This window comes from Lupinus angustifolius, chromosome LG09 (assembly GCF_001865875.1).
Source record: "Lupinus angustifolius cultivar Tanjil chromosome LG09, LupAngTanjil_v1.0, whole genome shotgun sequence".
NCBI classification, from domain to species: Eukaryota; Viridiplantae; Streptophyta; class Magnoliopsida; order Fabales; family Fabaceae; genus Lupinus; species Lupinus angustifolius.
The window spans coordinates 3,686,330-3,708,363 of record NC_032017.1 but is presented as its reverse complement, the minus strand read 5'-3'; the positions used below and the strand labels follow the sequence as shown (position 1 = coordinate 3,708,363).

The 22,034-nt window shown below is 34.2% G+C and overlaps 2 protein-coding genes and 1 non-coding gene across 8 annotated transcripts; 2 read left to right on the top strand and 1 right to left on the bottom strand.

Annotated features, from left to right (window-relative positions):
- LOC109355815 lies at positions 820-3,388 on the top strand. Of its 4 annotated transcripts, XM_019599043.1 has the most exons (3): positions 820-1,175; positions 1,539-1,619; positions 1,959-3,388. In XM_019599043.1, the coding sequence occupies exon 3, from the start codon at positions 2,047-2,049 to the stop codon at positions 2,926-2,928; it is 882 nt and encodes a 293-aa protein (XP_019454588.1). In that variant the 5' UTR covers positions 820-1,175; positions 1,539-1,619; positions 1,959-2,046; the 3' UTR covers positions 2,929-3,388. The 4 variants fall into 4 exon arrangements, with proteins under 4 accessions (XP_019454588.1, XP_019454589.1, XP_019454586.1 ...); XM_019599044.1 differs by lacking the exon at positions 1,539-1,619 and having other exon boundaries at positions 820-1,168; XM_019599041.1 differs by lacking the exon at positions 820-1,175 and having other exon boundaries at positions 1,470-1,623.
- Positions 7,809-7,880, top strand: TRNAQ-CUG. The gene has a single exon. It is a non-coding gene; the product is annotated as a tRNA-Gln (tRNA).
- Positions 8,372-22,034, bottom strand: LOC109357041 (trafficking protein particle complex II-specific subunit 130 homolog). 3 transcript variants are annotated; one of them, XR_002108819.1, is made up of 22 exons: positions 21,885-21,948; positions 21,043-21,272; positions 18,317-18,498; positions 17,605-17,788; positions 17,369-17,459; positions 17,043-17,203; positions 15,506-15,595; positions 15,214-15,375; positions 14,892-14,953; positions 14,664-14,754; positions 13,883-14,046; positions 13,588-13,798; positions 12,818-13,363; positions 12,504-12,716; positions 11,857-12,247; positions 11,683-11,773; positions 11,457-11,541; positions 10,735-10,924; positions 10,090-10,382; positions 9,507-9,597; positions 8,698-9,054; positions 8,372-8,588 (listed from the first exon to the last, which is right to left on the bottom strand). XR_002108819.1 is itself a non-coding variant. In XM_019600739.1 (21 exons), the coding sequence occupies exons 1-21, from the start codon at positions 21,946-21,948 to the stop codon at positions 8,867-8,869; spliced, it is 3,780 nt and encodes a 1,259-aa protein (XP_019456284.1). In that variant the 5' UTR covers positions 21,949-22,034; the 3' UTR covers positions 8,372-8,866. The 3 variants fall into 3 exon arrangements, 2 of the variants coding, with proteins under 2 accessions (XP_019456284.1, XP_019456285.1); XM_019600739.1 differs by having other exon boundaries at positions 8,372-9,054; positions 21,885-22,034; XM_019600740.1 differs by having other exon boundaries at positions 8,372-9,054; positions 13,588-13,774; positions 21,885-22,034.

The window sequence follows — 22,034 nt, the reverse complement described above, 5'->3', positions numbered from 1 at the left end:
TATATATATATATATATATATGTATATATTAAAAAGATTCTTCTAATCCCAATGAGTAACAGATCCAATTTTTTGTAGCCTTAGAGACAAAACATATAAATACATAGCATTAAACATATAATGTATATATGATCATCGAGATATATAATTGTCTTTTATGAGATTATGAACATATAACAAGTAAGTTATTATATTATCAAATCAATATAATTACTAATTTTTATGTACCATATGAAATTATGAATATATTTTTTAGTACATAAATTATGAGTACAGTAATTAGTTTTTGTTGACATAATTATTTTTAGAGTAAATACATATTTTAGTCTCTCATATTTTTCGACTTTACCAGTTTAGTCCTTTAAAAAAAAGATCTAAAATGGTCCCCCAAAATTTCAAATGTGGGTCAAATTAATCATTTTTGGGTCAAATTAGTCAATACCAAGTGTCATAAAACATGCTAAAAATTAATAATTTGACTCACATTTGAAATTTTTGTGGACCATTTGAGGTCTTTTTTAATGACTAAATTGGTAAGATTAAAAAATATGAGAGACTAAAATAAGTATTTATTCAAAGAGTTTTTTTTAGCGTCATTGCCCTTACTATGATAAATAACTAAAAGTAATAAACCTCGTGTTAAGGTTAAAAAAATCCATTATTTAATACTTAGATTTAGTTAATAAAAAAAAGTAAAAAAATTCTCCATATCAAAATTTACCTTCAAAAGATCTCCAATGTGAATACACAATATATTAGTATATAACATGTTCTTGACATATGCAACCAAAGAGGTCCCATTTATCATTTCATTAATCTATTTTTTTTTTTTTGTGTCTTCTCTTTTGAAATCTGTGTCATCTCATCACTATGCCTCAGACAGAGTAAGTGAGTGAGTGAAACGCAGAATTAACGTTGCCGTTTTTCTCTTCCACTCCTAAATTTTCGCGCTTTATGCTTCTTTGTCCCTCGTTTTATGGATAAGCACTAAACAACGAAAGAAAACGTGTTCCTAACATGATTTCTTATACTTCTTATAATGTTTGTTTCAATCTGTAACAGAATCACAAGATAATCATGATGATGTGTGATTCTCTCACTTCTTTCTTCTTCTGCAGTTACCACACAATTGTATTTGGATCTTAAAAGCTTCCAATTTTCATAACTGGTAACTGGTAAGTGAAGTACGTTCAAAGTCCCCACTTTTTTTTATTTTTCTTCAATGAACCATTTTTTTTTATTAGAGAAAAAATATCTATATACTGACAAGTAATTTTACATTTTCGTCTACCATTTATTTTATTCATAAAAAATAAAACTAATACAAATAAATTATGATTTTAGAGGTGACTATGTATAAATGTTTATAGTGTTTTTACATAGATATTAACTTTCTTTATTATAATATTGTTTCTCCTTCTTTGGTTACCAAAAAAAATCTGTCTCACTATGTGCTTTTATTTCATATTCAAAATTGAATTTGGCACACAAGCACAAACAAAACATGGTCACTTACATTACTCACTCTCAATTTTCAGACTCTACAATCATCAAATCAAAAGAACACAAAAACCTCAAAAAGGCTTAAAGTTTGGATCTGATTCTTCAAATTCTCACTTGTAAGTAACACATTCCAACACTCCACCTTTTCTCTTTTCTCCAATGACCCATTTAGTTTCTCACTATCACACACTCATCTCTACTTAAAATTTCAAAACTTATTATTACAATTCAGTAATTTACCCTGCTTTGTTATCCTCTCATCAACTCCTCTCATCGAGTTATTTGACTGTCCATCCCAAAAAATGTTGTTTCTAAAAATTGAATTCTTAATTTTTTTTTGGCTCTTCCCTTTTCCCTAACAATAAGAAAATCTAAAATCTAATGAAAATTTTCAGTATCTGCTTTTACTATCCAACTACACTATAATTTCTCACACATGTTACTCTCAATTGCAGAATCTCCTGAATCAGTGCACTGAATCATTCTATCTACGACAACAGAAAATCGATTAAGGAAAAAATCAACACTTTTTCTGAAATCAGAATGGGAAAATCAACAAGCACAAGTAATAGTAGAGAATGGACTCAGATCTACGCAATTTACGGAATGGATCAATGGCAAACCCTAATTTTCCTCTTAACACAAGCGATTCTCTTCTCAGTGCTCTCAATTCTCTACCTTCTCTACTTCACCGCAATCTGCATCTTTTTCGAGCGCTTTCTCGCCTCCGGCACCGCCAGATTCGCCGCCGGGTTTATCGCCGCCGTCATAGTACTTTCCGCAGTGTGTTTATACTTCGCCGCCGCGAACTTCTTCTACTCCGCCGTTCCGCTCCATTATGATATGGCCAATCGCATCGTCTCCGCCGTCTCCGACTGGTCATCCGTCAAGCTCGCCCTCGACCTCGGCTGCTGCGGCCGCGGCATCCTCCTCAACGCCGTCGCGACGCAGCTGAAGAAAGAAGGCTCCTCCGGTCGCGTCGTCGGGTTGGACCGTACGAAGCAAACCACGCTCTCCACGCTCCGATCCGCCGTCACGGAAGGCGTCGGGGAATACGTCACGTGCAGGGAGGGTGACGCGAGGAGGCTGCCGTTCCCGGACAATTACTTCGACGTGGTGGTTTCGGGTGTTTTCGTGCACACCGTCGGTGTTGGACGGCGGAGTGCGGCGGAGGCGGCAGCGGAGAGGATGAGGGCGGTGGGGGAGGTAGTTAGGGTAATGAAACCTGGTGGGGTAGGGGTTGTGTGGGACCTACTGCACGTGCCAGAATATGTTATAAGATTGAAGGAAATGAAGATGGAAGATATAACACTTTCGGAGTGCGTAACTGCTTTCATGGTTAGTAGCCACATCGTTTCTTTCAAAAAACCTAGTCACCATCTTCATGGCCCACCTGAGGTGAGATTGGATTGGAGATTATGCTGACGTGCAACCTTCAATGTTTTTAAAGAAGAGGAGTCAGCATCTCAATTCTCGATCTAGTACTGGTCTCTCCGGAGGATCTAGGTTCCTTCAAATTATAGTTATACATACACATAATGAGTATAATATGAGTAAATATTTACTTTAGTCTTTAGAATCTTACTCATTAAAAAAAAATCTAAATTAGTCTTTGAAAAAAATTGTGAATATTGGTCAAAATAGTCATAAACTAAAGTATTATGATGAAATATGACTAATTGACCATATTTGGATTTTTGAGACCATTTTAGTTTTTCTAATTTTCTCAAGAAGAAGAGAAAATGAGAACAATTTTTTATTTATAGAAAGTATAGGGTTTAGTCTTATAATAATTATGATATATAATTAGGGATATTTTGTAATGCATGGGGAGGCCAAGTCGAACCAGATGTTTGTTTGAGAATAAATAAGTTGTATTTGAATTAAATTACTGAAGAGAAAGTATGCTGATATATATGTGATGAGTTATTATCTGAGGATGATAGAACTGGTGCATGATTTCTTGTAATGAATTGGTATATGTTGGTGATTTAATGGATATCAATGAAATTATAGCAAGTTGATTTACTAGATTGGTTCGAGAAGTTGATATTATTTTTAATTTCCAAAGAGAAGTTTATATTAATTTTTTTACCATTGTTTTTTATTTTGTATTATCAAGGGATTTTTCTCACTTTTTTGATAAGTTACATTTTTCGGCAATGAATTAATCAATTTTGGGGTTCGTAGTTATCACTTCCAACAAGTCGTTCAAAGGAATTAAACTTTTGACCCTGGGGATCTAGTAAAGTCTTGCACTATTAAATTGATGTCTTATCGGTTACTATTGTCTATTAAATAAATTGTACATTTTGAAAAGTTCAAAAATTTGTGTGGTTGTGTCTTATTGTCTATGCCTATGTTATATTTAGAATGAGATTGGCAGAAAAAGGCTAGAACCTTTCCTAAAGTTTGGTGAAATTTTTACTAAACTTTTTTCCATATTATTGATGTTAATTTTAACTCAATTTCTTTGAAGGGTGATATAAAATTATACCCATCTTATTTATATAGGGGCCAAGTGCAATTTTTTAAGTAAAAAGAGTGTCTAATGTTATTAAGTGAAACAAACCTGAAGGAAGATTAATGTAGTTTCCATTAATTTGGGAAGTAGAGGGGTGAGATGAATCACTTTTTTGCATTTTTAAGCTTATTGAAACGTCTGTCTTATTTATTCTGTGGTGTTTCTAGTTTCTTCCATCCATGTGAGGTTGGATTTTCTGTATTTACATAAAAAGTTGAAAAGCTAATGGTGATTATTAGATGAGAAAAGTAGTTGGTGATATTTTCTTTCCAAAATATAATTCAACATATGATATGGCTATGACAAATACCCGTTAGAGACTCATAATCAGATAAAAATATGTATGCATTGAGTAAGAGTTTTTCTACCATTCATTTCTAATTATTATTAACTTGTAAATAAAATAATACAAATGAATAGTAGACGATGTATCAAGTGTAATATTTACACTGTCGGTTTATCTTTTTTATAGTAAAATTTAAAGCTGTCCTGCACGAGTTTGATATAACATCCTTCTATATGATAATAATTTTGTTTATGAGTGATATCATGCACTATTGTATTATTGTTTATAATTCCTCATAAATTAATATATTCCCTCAAATTTTCCAGAAACATTACGTATTGGAAGAGACAATCACGTATCTTGGAAAGATATTACTTTCTTAACCATAGGATGAAAGACATATAATTTATTATACAAAAAAAAACTCACTCAAAATACTCTCCATCTATAAACCTCTTCCATAAATGGAACTCATAATCTATTCAAAACACACTCTTTCCCTCTTTAACAGTGCGTTTGTTACAGACTATGCATTATTGCTACAAACTTGGTGACAAAGAAATTCTGAATTATCCATGAAATTTACAAACGAGGTTACATACATCTATGGTTCGGAAAAAATTGTTGGTTGTGTTGGCTAGTGATTGAGAAATAAAATGGTTAAACAAAATAGTTAAAATCTATGCACTGGAGTGTAAAGTTTTTTACACTGTTAGCACATCATCCGTCATTGATTTGTAATACATTTGTTTGAAAGTCAACAAACAACTAACATATGAGTAATATGAATTTACTGACAGTGTAAAAGTCACTTACACTGTCACTATATACATATTAAATCGTAACTAAAATTACACACATCCTCAAATGACTTGTATTGGGTTTGAAATGTATGGAAGTGGATATCCAGATCCATGATTCCAATCGGATTACGACCCATGAGCAGTGCAGATACAAGGTTAATGAAGACATTAAATAAAGGATTCTGAAATGTCTATTCGATTATGAGAAATTCGTAGTGTTAGACTATTCGAAAAAGGTAGAAATAACATATAATCATGACATTAAATTCTTGATATTATTAGGATGAAACATAATTCAATAATATATCAATGATCTAGGTTATCCTATTTCATAGATAAATTCATGAGATAAAACAAGATAAATCATGATTAAAATATAACTATCTATGCAAGATGTTTAATTAAATCCGAGGAATAGAAGATGTAAGCAACAAGGATTCACACTAAACATGTCACCTCTTAATAATTGTAAATACACGATTTTATGTGCAACTTTCTTTGAACTCTCATCTCTCTCGAACTATGTAACCTTGATACCTCGTAAGGATTGGAAGGACTGAGATCTTAACCTCGCCAGGTGAAACTAACATTTCTTTCAAGTCCTAGTTTTAGCTTACTAGAAGATTGGTGCCCACCGTGGGGCTCGTAAACCGTTAATGTGGTGACAAAGAATATGATAAGAAAAATAGAATATAATATTAGTATGATAAGTACTAAATTTGTCTACTATTTAACATATACTAGAAAAAGATGACATTGATGTGGTAATGGTAACAATATTATTAATGGTGATAATGGCAACAATATTAAAGTGTGAAGCTACAAGCAAAAAACATTGCACCACATTTATATTCTAATTCAACTAGTGATAGAAAATACACTAATTGATGTACAAGATTGAATAGACCAACAAGATAATCATATCTTATTATTATGTTGACTTATCAAACTTTGAATTATAACATGATAGCAATAAATTCTGATTATCTTTGTTAAAAAAATCCCTTATGGTGTTTGAGAAAGGTAATCAAATTTGAATAGTAAAGGTACAGAATATTTTTAAGAATGTCAAGTACACAATAAAACTAAATAGGTGGACCAGTTTGGGCTCCTTTTGAGAATTAAAGTATTATGCTAAAATACTTTTTAACACTAAATTTGTTAAAATATTGAAAATTTCTTAAGAATCATTTATAATAACTTGTACAAAACCTTTTCTATAATTTAGTTAATTATTTGAATATAGAAAAAGTGTCTCAATCGACAATTTATATTAGTACATAAACTATTTTTTGTTGGAACAATCTTCAAGGTCACAATTTTCACATCTTAGAGAACCCTCATATTCCTCATTATCACTATAAACAAGATTCAAACATGACATAAAGATTGATTTGATAGAACAAGATTATATTCTAATGTGTGGATCTAATTGACATTTACAGATTAAGAAGAAACAAGATACATTTCCATTCTTTTTTTGTTGTGTTTTATTAGAAAAAAATTAACAAATAAAAGGACAAATATTTGTTCTTCGTGAACCTTCAATTTGGGATAAGCACTTATAGGCAAATACCAATACGTACAAATAAGCAGTTTTTACATTATCGTGTAATAATCTCATAGCATTGATCAATCTTTTTTTACTTAGTCAATGGCTAAAAGGGCTCGGCACAACCTGTCTGAACCTATTCTCCATGCATCTTAAATAGACATGGCAAACCGAGTCGTTCGTGTCCGAAAATGCCCGGAATAATTTAAGCGGATGCGAGTATGACCACATTGTTTTAATAGACAAAATTTAATGTCCTGCCCATTTTAAAACGGGCTAGCGGGCGGCCCGCAGATATTGTTGAATAATTAAAAAAGTTCATATAATAAATAAAATAAAGTAGTTGAAGATAAAAAAATAACAAAAACTTTGATATTTTATATAAAGTTGAGCAAATCACATTATTTTACATTTTTTAGGGATTAAAAATCACATTACATCATAACTTATTTGAAATTTTCTTAATTTTTCCTTAAATATTGTTTGTGGGCCGCCGGTGGGCTGCCCGCATTGCCCAATGAAAATGCCCCCGAGCTTGGCAGACAAAATGGGTAGGGCAAAACGGGCAAATGAACAAAATTTGCATGTCCTGCCCGTAAAAAAATGCGGGCTATGCGAGCGCACTCGTGGGTAATGTCCATTTTGCCATCTCTAATCTTAAAGCTTATGACATATTCAATATATTATAATAGTTTATGGTGGAGCTATTTATCCGATGAAGGAAGATTATATCGTTTAAAAAATGATATTGAGACTTTTGAAACCTATCTTATGAATAACTTTTCAAAAGCTATAAGAGCTTCTAATAACTCATTTTTCATTTGTCCCTTTAGTTTTTAATCAATGATTTTTTTTATCCTAACGCAATATTATATCATATGTTCTTATATATGTAATTTAACAAATTAAGATTGTTATACAACTAGTTTTACCCAACATCTAATTTTTACACAACTAATTACATGGCTATAAATTTCAGCTACAATCTATAACATTTCAGGTCCATCTACAACCTCATACTTAAAGTTTATCTGCAACTAATTTTTTTCTCATACACAGGGTCATTTCCAAATATACGAATAGTGCAACTTCAAGATTTAAGTTAATATCAAAAACTAATGTCGTAGTTTGCAACAAAATGGTCCCATGGTCTAGTGGTCAGGACATTGGACTCTGAATCCAGTAACCCGAGTTCAAATCTCGGTGGGACCTGAATTTAAAAAATTATTTTTACCATTTCTAGCTAATTGCTGTCTACTTTAACTTTTCATGTTATTAAAGCTTACATTATTTGCCAAGACATTGGTCTAAGTGATATAAGATATCCCTAGTTTTCTATTGTGACCAAAAAGTCAATGTTTTAATTCTTATAAACAACACTTATTCGAAGGACAGTCGCACATAAAATAGAATTAATTTTTTACCCATAAGGTGAAGAGATAGATACCTTTAATATGATAAAAAAGCTTTCATTATTAGGCTTCTCAGTATTTAGTATGAATGTAAAAGATAAAATCCAAATCACCTATGAAAATCATACACTGTTATTGACTTTACATGATTAAAAAAACCTATCCATTTTATATGAGAAGGTTAAATGTAAGTAATATACAGTTAGTGGTCAGGACACTGGAATAGAAGTACCTTATACAAATTTGAATATCTTGTTTTAATCATAAGGGAGAGGTTAAATGCTTTCGGGATGGCAAAAATAAATAAATTAAATTCATTATGAATTGGCAATTCTGCTCTTAAAGCATGAAGTAAAATAGATAAATTTTCAATATTTTTGGTTCCTACCAATTTTTATTATTCTATATGAGAGACAAAAGAATGTTATCCTCCACGTATATTCTAATCTATGGTACAAGGAAGAGCACAAATTTCCAATGTACATGCACCAGGGTTGCTGTTGATACTCTGAATGCAGCCGAAAAGCCATAAAGGGCAGACAATGCACGAGGCCTGTCACTTGTCAGGTTTGAGAAGAATAGATGTATGAGAGGTTGTTTTCAAGATTTGAATGCACTCTAGAGGCCATAAGCAAAGCAAATCCAACTATGAAGATTTTCACACAACAAAACCGGCGGCAGAAAAAATGGTCCACTTCGATATATGACTGAACCTAAGTAAAATTTTCAGGCTAGTGATAGAAGTAGAACACAAAAACTGGATCAAACTTGACAGGAATGACATTGCTAAGCTCGTGAATCAACTGGAATGCAGTAGGATGAGCAGAGAGCTGGGGGCAAAACACAAACAAGATGTGGTCCGGCAGGTTTGCAGCTTATATCTGCGTCAGCAACATCCGGCAGCCCAAGTATTGGTGGCCGTACATAACCAGCCACCAGTGGCATGCATAAAATTGAGATAATGATCCTTGCACCTATCATGAAAAGAAAGAAAATCAAATATCAGTTCGTGTTGCAAGTAACTCCTAAGGGTCTATTTGCGAGTTGAGTTTTGGAAAAAATGGAAGACTTCAGAGTCATGTATCAGCATATTTCATGACTCTCAAACCTTTTCTTTCCTTCCCCTCCAAAACTCAATTCGCAAACAGACCCTAAGGGGATCTTTGGAGGAACTTAAAAAGAACTATTTGGACTTAACAAATCAGCACTTAAGCCTGCTGCAAAATATCTTCCTCTTAGTTATCTAGAGAGATAGCATAGACCTAGAACATACAGCTATTCTTTACACCTAGATAAATAAGTGATGATCTAAACCACTAAAAAATATGTATCTATTCCGAAAATTCATAACAATGAATTTTGTGAATAGATACTGATACACAAATAAATCATTTCCCCCATACTAACTATTAAAGGATCCAAGTACCTTCTTCTCTAGAGAGAGATACATGTCCTCTTTTCCTCCCAGCTATCATCCAAGTTCCAGAATAAGCCTTTACCTCATATAGCACCTCATCCTGTCACAATTATAAACAAAATTATGGCATCAAACATAATACAGCAGGATTAGATGGAAATAACACTATACTGGCACAACTTTTATCCAGATTCAGGGCTAACTCTTCAGAAATAAGATGTTTAATCAGTTTCCCTCTTTTGTTTTTCAAAAAACTTTTTTGTGTGTGTATATACTATTCCCCTTTTAAGAGGCAGCACAGAAATAGACCGGGCTTATAAATTCTCTCGTTTTTGTATGTTAATTAAAAATATTTCAATACTTGAAAAGTTTCCTTTAATTTGTCAAGTTGCAAATTTGGAGTTATCGAGATCTGATTATGAGTTATTAAATAATAAAATGAATACAAATTTGCAACTTGAACGGTTATTCCTAAAGGGCCTAAGGAATTCTTCATTGGAATTCAAATTGTCATTAGCTAGACATGAAACAAGTTCAAAAGCCACTATATCAAATACATGGGAAATCTAAGAACATGTTTACAGGGACTTGCATTATGTTCAGAGACTTCTTTTTTATCCAAATCCTTTAACCTTTCCACCCGCCATTGCATCTTTACTAGTTTCCCAACTCTTAGGCCATCCGAAGGGAGAGGAAGAAAACCAACAGCTAGGCATGGATCAAGCACAGGCCTTTGCAAATTAATTGCAGTCCTGAAAATCAATTCTTGTCTGGCACCATCAACTCTAGTAGATTCATTCATGAGAGGAGGATGGGCTCCAATTGTTCTATCGCCAGAAATTCCGTATCTGATATTTAATATGCTTTCTGATTGCTTTGTGGCTTCTGCATTTTTATGGGTTACAAATGAATCAGTTGATTAATTGCAGAAACCAGGCTTTAATATTTTGAAAGGTGTAGATAGAATATAAGTGATTGATTAATGCCACGCTTCCATAATACATAAAATCACTTAAAGAAAAACACTGAATATAAAGAAAATGTGATTTAGGAAGTTCCATATATATCACTTTTCAATTGTGCCTGTGCAACTAATAAAAACTGGAAATCACACTGTTAGTTTTAAACATAGATTACAAGTTAATACATAAGGCGACTAATTTCTCTTTCATGTTCAGAAAGATCAACATGTAATTCACAATAACATCGTTTGAGTGATATCTTTGAGTGTGATTACCTTCTTCATTTGCCGTGCCTAGGCAGATACTAAACAAGATTCCTGCTTTGGAAGTGGGAGATATGACCAGTGGGAAGTCACTTGAATTAGGTCTACCCTCACTTTCTCCAGTATGAACAAAACCATCTTGAAGATCGAGCCAGGCATCATATATGGTCAATTTAGCCTTTACTTCAGAGTGAAGTATAACCTAGAAGTCATATGAACCATAATGTACTTTATCAACAAAAAAGAAAAAGATGAAGTAATAGAAACTATAGCGGTTATAGCTTACATGAACATATATTTTACATTTTTTGTAGATATATAAAAATCTTCATCAATACCAAATGAATGTCAATCAATAGTGGCCTGATTAACTTTTTTAAAGCATATCATAAAGAGCTGCCAATGGTATGCCCAATAAAATGTGACCTTATCATGACACTAACATTTAGACAAAGCTCAGCGTTGAATGTGGATCTCAATTCTTATGATGGTATAGTATCTGAAAATTCTTTCTTTAAGACTTGCAAATTCAATCAATTAAATATTATCTCACCTCCAATAAAAGTCAAGGTTACGAAATGAAGGTTAGAAAAAGCCAATACATAAAAAGCTATGAAAGGGGTATTTTAGTTCTACATCGAGCCTTGGCTCCCAAACTTTTTATTTATGATAGTGGTTAGCCTATTGTTCATAATCAGCTGTAATTAAATAATTATGAAAAGAAAGATTGATACCTGCAGAAGCAGGGTACCATCATTGCATTTATCAGTAACACGGGTAGTAACATAGAAAGGATATGTAAAATGCACTGGAAGGGTCCTGCATATCAAGGCAACAGTTTATAAGTAACTAATAGCAGAAAACCAAAGTATGAAGAAGCCAGATATGTGGTGCTTATAATTTAACAGCTTTTTCATATATTATGTGATTAAAACATAAGAATGACGGAAAGTGGGAAACCTTTCAAATATCTGATTATGGAATACTCCAAATTCAAGTTTCAGAGCTATTGTTCTCATTCCATCTACAATATTCTCGGTCCTAGTGGTGGCTGGAAAGAACAACCAATATAAGTACATATGGTTAGTGTAAAATACGTGTATGAGGGTATAAGGCTTCTATCAGCATGTTAACCTGAAGATGATCCTCTGCTGAGCGAGTCACCGATGGCACGGATCAGAACCCAAAGAGTAGAAGGTGTGTCACTTGCCCAAGTTGGAAACTCTATTTTACCATCACTGAGAGACAAACGTTCAAACCTTTTTCCAGAATTCAAAGATCCTATTTGAGCACCATCCTCCTGCACCTGCTCATCATCATCCTGTAATACACTGGAAGAGCTTTCCATCTCAATTACATGTGAATCTTCAATCTCTAATCCCGGACCAGTATCAATATGCAAGACAGCAGCTTTGAGAGAGTAATTAATCGGTCGAACTAAAATGCCAACCCATTGATGTTCATTTATTAACAAGGAAGATGAAACAGCAGCTTCAAGATCAACGAGGGCTCTAGGTTTGGCGACCTAAAAATAGATAAGATAGAATTATTAAATAATTGAGACTAACTCTTTTTCTAGTTGCTACAAAATAAACAATGCTACAAAACAAATGATAGAATAAATCTATCAAAAAACTGTATAAAATCAATTAAAGTCCAGATTGTTAGGTATGATCCGGAGGAAAACATCAAAGAAATGGAAATACAATATGAATGAAGACATCCCTGTCCTCTATGGATTATCAAATGCCATTTTCTCATCTCATTAGAAGAGAGCTAACCTTCAGAATAGGTTTAGCTGGCCTTTCATAACTCATAAAATCATCACTATCTTCAGGACCACCTTTTGAAAAACTATGAGATCTAAACCTCAACTGCCCAATCCGCCCAGTAAGAACTCCAAGAACATATGACCCTGGTTTTTGAGGTGGTAGATCCAAGGTAATAGTATTCCGACCAGGACGTAAGACGATAGCTGTAGAACTATTCAACGCCTAAAACAATTTAAATAATTGAGTTATTCAGGGAGGAAATAGTTGAAAACCACAAACTTCCTTCTATTGTTGAAACGAGTAAAATAATGCCTAACAAATACCTTTACACCTTCGTCAGCATTGTGTGTTGGTGTTAATGTAAGACTGATTGAATCAAGAGTTATATCATCTGGAAAACCGCTCCAAACAGTTACAGGAAGGGAACCATGATCCCTATCACATAACTCCATCGGAGGCCCAGGGTTGCCAGAAAACGTGATTAATGATGATACATCAAGAGGTACAGGGTCCTTCATTTCACTATGAGCAAGACGAAGAACTTCTGACTGAAAAGCTTGACGCTCCTTTGTCAAAAATAGTCCTTCATCAAGAGAAAGTAACCTCACACAGGACAATAAGTAGCCAGCCTGATCATTGAGTATCTTCTGACACTCAGCTAAATTGGGAAGGACCTCAGCTAACAAGTCTTGCCATCCTTCACCAGCATAAAGAGCACAAACCTTCTCATATGACTTTGCAGCTTGATCAAAATGTCCATGCTTAAAGGCGACTGCTGCTATCTCACCATCAAAGACAACTCCATGTCTTTTCCACCAGGAACGATGGTAATTGTCAGCAGCACCTTTAGTTAGCTCCAAATATTTTTGCTGCCAATAACAAAGAAACAGACAAGGAATATAACAAAAATGTAGTCCAAGTACCACTAGAAGAGGTAATGATAAAAATAGTTACAAGTACTCAGGATTTATTCATAAAGGAAAAATTGGTAAAACAAACAACCAGAGACACAGATATAAATCATGAAAAACTCTAGAGAAGAGATCCTTGAAAATTGTTTTAACGAGCTTCTGATTTCAGTCCATTTAGATACCTCAAACTCCTCGGATGACGATAATGATTTCAACAGTTCTGGATTAGAAATGGTTTGCCTCAAAGCATGCTCAGCGGCTATATAAATCTCAGCAAGCCTCATAGGTTGGTCAATTGAGCTATTGATGCTTTCTGGTGAAGAATTAGCACGCGGCATGGAACTTGCATGTAGTTTTTGTGATGGTGATCTGTCAGTAAATAAATCAGATTGACTAAACCCAAATTGTATCAGCAAATACAGGACTTTTCAACAGTTTACTGAATGAATCCATCAGGAACATATATCACTACATTACCCTTCCAATGCAGCCTGACGACTATCAAACATTTCAAACACATTTCCAGCTGAAAGTGAAGCCCTTCGCCTGTTGGCCTCTCGTAGAAGCACGGTAGGTTCAAGAGGCAGGGGTTTCCTCTGGATACCAAAGTGCTTGGTTCTAGGATTTGTCTGGAGAATCAGCTGCAGAGATATAATCACATTATTTAAGATAAACATTTGGTGGATATAAAACTTAAGTGAAACTAAAGAGTCAAGTGCATGAGGGGCTCCCACCTAGTGGGGTCTGTGGAAGGGTTGATGTACACAATATTATCTTCGCAAGTGAAGGGGCTATTTTAAGGATTTGAACCCATGACCTCCAAGTCATAAAGCAAGCAACACTACCATTGTGACAAGGCCCACCATCATAAAAAATCTTAAGCGAAACTAAAATAATAATATTAAAAATACAACATGTGCTTAAAAAACATACACAAACTTTGTTCCTTCTGTTCTAAGTAAAATTCTAGTTTGATTAAGGGAAAATAAGCATCTTTTTTTCTCTTTCTAATTAAGTAAAATATTTATTAAGGGAATGAAAAAAATGAGAAGGAGCATCAAACCAAGTATTAAGTGAAATAAAATTTGTGAAAACAGCAGAAGTTTAAGAGTGTTTGAAAACAATTACAACTGCACAAGTAAAAATAATTTTATCATTTTTTGTTTGTAAGTTTAATTAAATAATAATGATATTTTGAAAAAGAAAACAAAAGTGTGACCAAGTGAGGGAATGCTCCTTATTATAAATTACAAAATACCTTCTCTTTCTCAAGCACCTCTGCTGATGCATCAGCAGGAACTGAAGGCCAAACTGCTGGCTTAGGCCAAGGAAGTAAGCTGAGAGATGCACTGTTCAAAAAGAGAGAAAAACCTATCAAACAAGAAGAATGAAACCAAATGTGATATAACTACCCTCTACATGATTAATTCATGGAATCAAAACTGATCAGATTAGGATAAATTGTCCTCCAAGTACGAAAATGTACCTGTTGACAGGACTTCTTTCTATATCAGTTCCATACCCAACTAAATACGCAATTCTCATGAACTGCCAACATATGTAAAATGCAAAAAACAACTGTAGTTAAAAATGGTATGGAACACAATATCAATGTAATCAATAACGAACTTAGCAGAGAAAACAGGGGAGGAAAAAGGATTAAAAAAATATAATTCTGATTCAACTCCATTAATTTCAAAGTAAATTGTTGGTTTTGGTAAATGCAGTTGTTACGTCAGTTAAGGGTCTATCAAACCAAATAGGATATCCAGACTATTTACTAGCTTAATGAGAAAAACGCATTCTACCTTAACTCTAGCAAGTGAATAAAGGTCACCAAGAAGACGAAAGAATTCCTGCTCCATGTCAGGCACCACATGCCCTTCATCATAATGAGAAATTGTTGCTTCAATTAAAGCCAAGCAAGCAGTTATCACCCAGACTTCACGCATACAAAAAGGCAGAATACGCTGAGAAGAAACATTGTACAAAAGTAAAAATGGGATAAATCAAAAAGGAAAGTATGAGCATACAGTTTAAACTGAAACACTATTGTAATAAACAAATCAAGAAAACAAATTAAAACAGAGAATCAAATACCTCGCGTGATTCCAAAGATTTGGAAAAGCTTATTATGAAAGAATAACCCCGTGATGCAACCTCAAAGGGACGATTCAGCTTGAATAAGAGCTGCAAATGACCGTGAAGTAGTAAACAAAGAAAGCTAAACCACCTTACCAAAAGATAAAAAAGGGCAGCCCAGTGCCAAGACTCCCACTTAGTTGGGTAGGGGGAGAAAAGATGTACGCGGCCTTACCTCCACAAGCGGAGAGGCTGTTTCCAGGCAAAAGAGAAAGAATGACACTTAAAAAAAGGAAACTAAAACAAACAATTAGTCACAAAATGTCATGTTGATCTGATTAAGCATGGCTCCTTGGGATAGTAGCAAAACTCAAAACGTCAAAGAGAACTCAAACAGATAGTGCACAAAGAGTCCAATGTATTATAATTTTAAAAGAAAGGATATTTCATAATCAAAGTATTATCAGATGAGAAGAGTGTACAGAAGAGGATAAGACATCCTCACAAAGAACAAAAAGAAACAGCTAAAACTTGGAGATAGAGCCATGCAAGTTAACCCCTCTGCATGTTTACCATAAAAACCCGACTAAAAAACCCATGGACAGAAAGGGATGCTAAAAGTGTAACCCTGGATCAAAAGAAATCTAGAGTCGAGAAGGAGTCATTAAAATTTTATGGTTCCTTTGCAACCATATACACCAAAGAACAGCAAAAAAGAACACTACCAAAGAGTTTTGATATCTTTATAAGGACCAAAAAGCCTTTAGTAAGGAGAAAAGGGTGCAGGTACAAAGGGCAGATCAAAGTAAGTAAAACTCTAGAGGACCAAAATCAGAACCAAACTTTAATCACTAAAAAATTTTAGTTTTAAATTATGAAAGAACTCTTAAAATATATGAAAATGAATTCTTTTGCTTCTTTCTCCTAATATCTCTCTCACACAGCCAGAATGCAAACACATTGAGAATTTTGAATCCTCAGATATCTTCCTCTAAAATGGTTAGAAATGCATACTGGAGTACGCATGAAATACATTGGTTCTTCAGCAGATATTCTCATAATTAATAAAATGTGTACTGCTAAAAAATTTCAACTGCACACAATAAAGATTTACAGCATTTATACATATGTAATTAATGATAGTATTTATGCATCAACACAGGTTTGTTCAATACTATTTACAACATACAAAATAATCAGGCCACATTTGAAACCATGACCAGATTAACAAACATACAGGCAGGTGCACACAAAAGCAGAGATTTTCATGTGAGTATAAAAGATGGCTGCCGCCTGCCCTGCCTTGGAATTTATTAAAAACACCTGAACAATCAAAACATTATAGAAATAATGATTGTGCAAAAACAAATCCTATGTGAACATACTGGCAGATGTGAATGACTTTTCAAAGCCATACAACTAGACTCCATAACTAAAAAAAAGCAACCAATTTTACAAACACCAAAGAAGACACTAGACACATACTTTACAAATTACAACTAAGCTGCTTATATATGTTTTTGTGCGTAACACGGGTGTTTCAGCCAGGACTAACCTTCGATGTACAGGCAAATAGATATTGTCTAAATTCAAACCCCCTAAATGAGTCCTCTTGAACCATCTGTGTCAATGTTTTTTTTCCTGGATTAAGCAATGCTGCCTGATCATCACCATGGTCTGCACCTCCGAAGTCCCTTTGCTTTCCAGTCATGTTAACTGCATTAGTTACATATATATTTGGATCAATTTGCATTGCTGACATTGATCTTCTGTCTAAAACAAGATTTTTAATCCATAGAAATGTCCTAAAGTACAATACTCTCAATCTAAATATCATCTTGACTACAGCAGCAACAGAAAGGAAAATTAAGCATTATGAACCTGTTTCAAGATAGCAGAGTTCTAGTTCATCATATTCCCGCAATGCATCTTCATTGAGGTGAGCCATTTCAAACATAATTGCCAAGCTTTCCTGAGCACAGAATACAAACTTGTTAATAGAAGCCATAAGCTACATGAATGACCGAAGGAGAAAATCAATAAATATCGACAAAGCTTGGGTTATAAGAACCATTTATTGCAATCTTAAGTCTTTGACTCATAAGAAAAGGATCAACCTTCAGAATGAAAAAATTGCAGAAGTTCCACACTGGCATGAGACGCTGTTCACTGAGCTTTCGTATCTCATCCTCATAAAATTGTACACGTCTATCCAGTGTATTTCTGATGCATTCCAATATCTTAGATTCCATATCTTCCCAAAAGTTTGCTTCGGGGAAATGCATATCATATTTGCAACATCTAAATGAGGATGAAACGGTGTTAAAAGCATCAAAAGGGAAGGAAACGAAGTTTTATTATCCCACTCATGAGCAGTTAATGGGTTATTATTTTTGTTTCCGTAAATATCACTCCTTACATATTTTCCCCCTAATTCTATCATCAAATTCTGAACCCCTCACACTATAAACAGTTGATTCCACAATATTTATGGACTTCCCTTTCTGATAAGTGATAATTAAGTAGAATGACACAATAATGGAAGAATGCTGCTATTGAAAGAAACTATAAGGTTGATCCTTAAAACTAAACTTCCAGGCTCCAATTTTGCTTATTCCCACATTAAGTTTATAATAAATAAAACTGTATCCAATCAAATGGTTGTTAGATTACTATACATTGAAATGTGCTAAAATGTCTATGAAAAAAGTTAACAAAACCTTTAGTACAAAAATTGATTTAGAAAACTATAAACCAACAGATCATTCAAATTTTTGTTGGGGGAGAGGAGAGGGTACACATGGCACAAGTCCAGTTTTGCAAGCTTGCCTTTCTCTTTTTTTGGAGCTAAATTCAACTTCAACTTTAGCATATACTTTCTTTGCCATTTTTTTCGCCTGATCATTAGCTGGTTGAGCTTTAGATACAAATACAATAAACCATTCCCTCTCATCATTTTGGACAATTAATTTCAGGCGAGGTTTAAGGATGGTTTTGAATTCGTCAAGATCCTGGAAAGAGAAAATGAAAGTTAAGCTACACAATAAAATTCACAGCTGAATTACACAGTGAAAAGATTACACACCAAAATTGATTAACTGAAACAATTTAAAACCCAATAATCGATATTATAAATATTTTTCGCACATGCTATGAAAATCAGCATGGTACCATGACCAGAAACAAGCCCATGGGATCATCAACTCAATGTAGTAAAAATAATAAAACACCTTCTAATAGATTTTGGCACAATATTAGCAAAAATTACTCTTTCAGCATTTGCAAAACTCCAAACAATAAATTTTTATATCAGTATTACTTTTCCCCCCAGAAGCAACAAGACTATCCCTACATCAGGATATCTATTTGACCTATCCAACAGGATTTGAAATGTAGTCTTCATGTCCAACAACAATAACAAATGGAGAGCACGAAGAGCAGCAGTGCAGAAGCAAACTTAGAGAAATCTGATGAACTAAAATGGATTCATGATAGTGACTCATGGCTGTGAAGACTGCAAAAGTTTAAATACAAGATACAGTAAGTTGTCATGGAACTTAATCCTAAAATGCTTAAGTTGTTAAATGCAGGCCCGGAAAAGAGGTTTTTCCCTAATGTGCCCCTTCACATAAAAGCTCTATAGATTTGAAGCTTGGACAAAGGATAAACCCACCATTACCATGTGCTGAAACAATATAATGGATCATCTAGGATCAAATTCCAGCCAACCTAGTACAAAAAGGCTACAATACCAGGTATGAAACCAGTCATCCTAAAAGCTGAAAAGTTATGTACAAGCTCAACATAATGCGGCTATCATGAGATAATTTTTTATAGAAAAAATATTAGATTATAAGGGGGAAAATATAAAGAAAGAGAAAAGATCTTCTATTTAGTCTCTACATGTCTAACAAAGAAACACCCCTAAATAAAGAGACCTTGAGCAGAACACTGAAGAGAGGTTAAAAGAGTAACCCTGTCCAAATTAAGTCTAAGGCTGGAAAAGAGTCCTTGAAAATTCTAGCATCCATTTCCAACCATAGACACCATAGAACATCATAGACAGAGCATTGCAACAAGACCTTTGCATCTCTGTAAAAACCAAACCATCAAATTCGCAAGGAAAAATCTATGTGAATCCCTTGGGCAGACCCAAGACTCACGAACCCAAACAACATATTATAAAGGAAACATGCAGTAGAACAATGTGAAAGAGATGACTGGCGTATTCTGAACTACAGCAACACATTATAAACATATTAGGAGACAGCATTGAGAAGTCTGCAATTTTGGACCATGTCTTTAAGTTAATCCTGCTAAGAACAGGAATCTGGACACAAGTTTTGACCTTTAAGGGAGCCGTGGACTTCCATAAGGGCTTGTCCAAAAGAAATCAACCTCTCTTAGGTGATTGAGTTGAAACTAAAAATATGATCAGGATCAGAACAGATATAAATATAATCAAGCAAAATCTAGAGTCTAAAGTTTATCAACCTCCCTAACATGCAAGCATTTTGAAAAACTGAAGGTTCCCACTTCCAATAAAAGTTCTATGAGAATAAAACTAAAAAAACATGGATACTATGTAAAGAAGAACGGTAGAGTTCGGTACATGGAATGTTTTTATATTTCTGAGCATCTCGTTTGGGAATGTGACTTACCAATGTTTAGTAGAAGATTAAGAAAAGCACAGACAAATGGGAATGATCATGCATGGAATGCGCTCAAGATCATACCAGCAAACAAACACCACGATAGTTCAGAGTTATGGGAAAGACTCAAAGAGAGGAACAATACCAATTCAAATATCTTCCCAAAAATCAATACAAAGAGCCACCCAAATGCAAGGACAAAAGAGGATCAATAAAAGGTAATCCTAGAGAAATAAATTTCAAAGGACTAGCATGAGTAACTCTACTCTCAGAATTGGTGCTCCACCCATTTCGATATATAACTGAGATACTATTACGCATGGTGACAGATTTTTCCTTGGTTCTTTTATTCAAAGGGGGAGGAATAAGACAGTATAATTTATTTATATCAAAAGAAAAATAGGAAAGCATCATTCCACGTAACTAAAAAGGGTGGCCTAGTGCACGAGACTCCTACTTAGTCGGGTATGGGGAGGGTAAATGTACGCAGTCTTGCCCCTCAAACGGAGAGACTGTTTCCAGGATTTGAACCTGTGACCTCATGATCACTAAGCAACAACCTTACCATTGCGCTGAGCTTGCTCTCTCATCATTCTATGTAATTGAAGTTATCAAATGTACTATAACAACTACATGTAATTCATGGACCTGATAAAAACCTCTCTTCCTACTAGCTAAGAATGAATCAATATGCTTTGCATGTTATTTACTTATGTTTTGGTTAGTTCATATAGTCACACAGAAAGCAGCCTCACTAAGTTATATATACAAGTAAACAAAATCACATTGCAACAGAATGGTCACAAAAATCATAGTGTATCTCCCTCATGTAACAGATGTTATCCCAACACTACAATTTTACACAAGAGTCTAAACAACTATAATCAACAAGATTCACATTACCTCACATGTAACAAGTACAATAGTTGCATATGGCTCTCGAAACCAAGACAACAATTGCTCCTGCGGGAACCGACTTCGGAGTCTCGAATCTGTAGTTAATATGAACTCAGCTGGCAATTTCTCAACAAAGATAGAGTTTCGTGTCTTGTTATTCAAAGATGCCATTTTGAATGGCAATCTCGCCTCAAAAGCATTCTTCACAGTTGGCCACAAATCATTCACATCTTCCACTTAAAAAAACAAAACAAAAAAATTCTAAAGCATCAATAAACCGTTACACACATCTACATCAATAATAGCTATCTCGATAACAACAACAATAACAACCAAGTCTTAATCCCATTAGTTAAGGTCGGCTAAATTATCGTCACAACTCACAACTCTCGCCGCAAAACCCCATGTAATAATCAGTCCAACCAGTTATTCAAATTGCAGATTACATCAAATGAAGTGGCCACAATATTGCAGTTGCGGTGTACCACATCACACCACAATTGCAATTACTGTAATTGTGACGTGACACCGAATAACAATGATGCGGCCGTATCAAACCCCACACAACTGCACGGTCCGCATTTGGATTACATGAGACAGCACCGGATTCAATTAAAACATATTTTTTGAATCAAAAAATAATTCACACCACAAGAAACTACAATGACAGCAATCAACACAACAAACTGCAATTACAGCAATCATAGTAACCACAACCGTGACCACAATTCCGACTACAACCACAATTTAAAACACTGTAAATAAAATGAATAATCGTTTATAGGAATTGAAGGGGTAAAATAGTAATTTAGGTATAAAGTGGGAAATAATAAAGTAATGATTATTACCTGCGATAACAAGGTGATTGAAAGTGTTCTTGATAGTTTGGAACTGAGAGAGGAAATTGGACATGATGATGGATCTGTACAAGTTTCTGGAAACTCAATTCAGATCCATGAAAGTGAAAGTGAAAGTGAAAGTGAAAGTATTAGTTAGTG

What these genes read in the sequence shown, in the direction of transcription:
- LOC109355815 (XM_019599044.1), top strand. Translation starts at nt 2,047, where the DNA reads ATGGGAAAATCAACAAGCACAAGTAATAGTAGAGAATGGACTCAGATC.
- LOC109357041 (XM_019600739.1), bottom strand. Translation starts at nt 21,948, where the DNA reads ATGTCCAATTTCCTCTCTCAGTTCCAAACTATCAAGAACACTTTCAAT. An exon ending in TTGTACTTGTTACATGTGAG is followed by an intron (nt 18,499 to 21,042) that starts GTAATGTGAATC and finishes TTCTCTTTCCAG; the next exon opens with GATCTTGACGAATTCAAAAC. An exon ending in ATTCACTTGCTAGAGTTAAG is followed by an intron (nt 14,954 to 15,213) that starts GTAGAATGCGTT and finishes ATATGTTGGCAG; the next exon opens with TTCATGAGAATTGCGTATTT.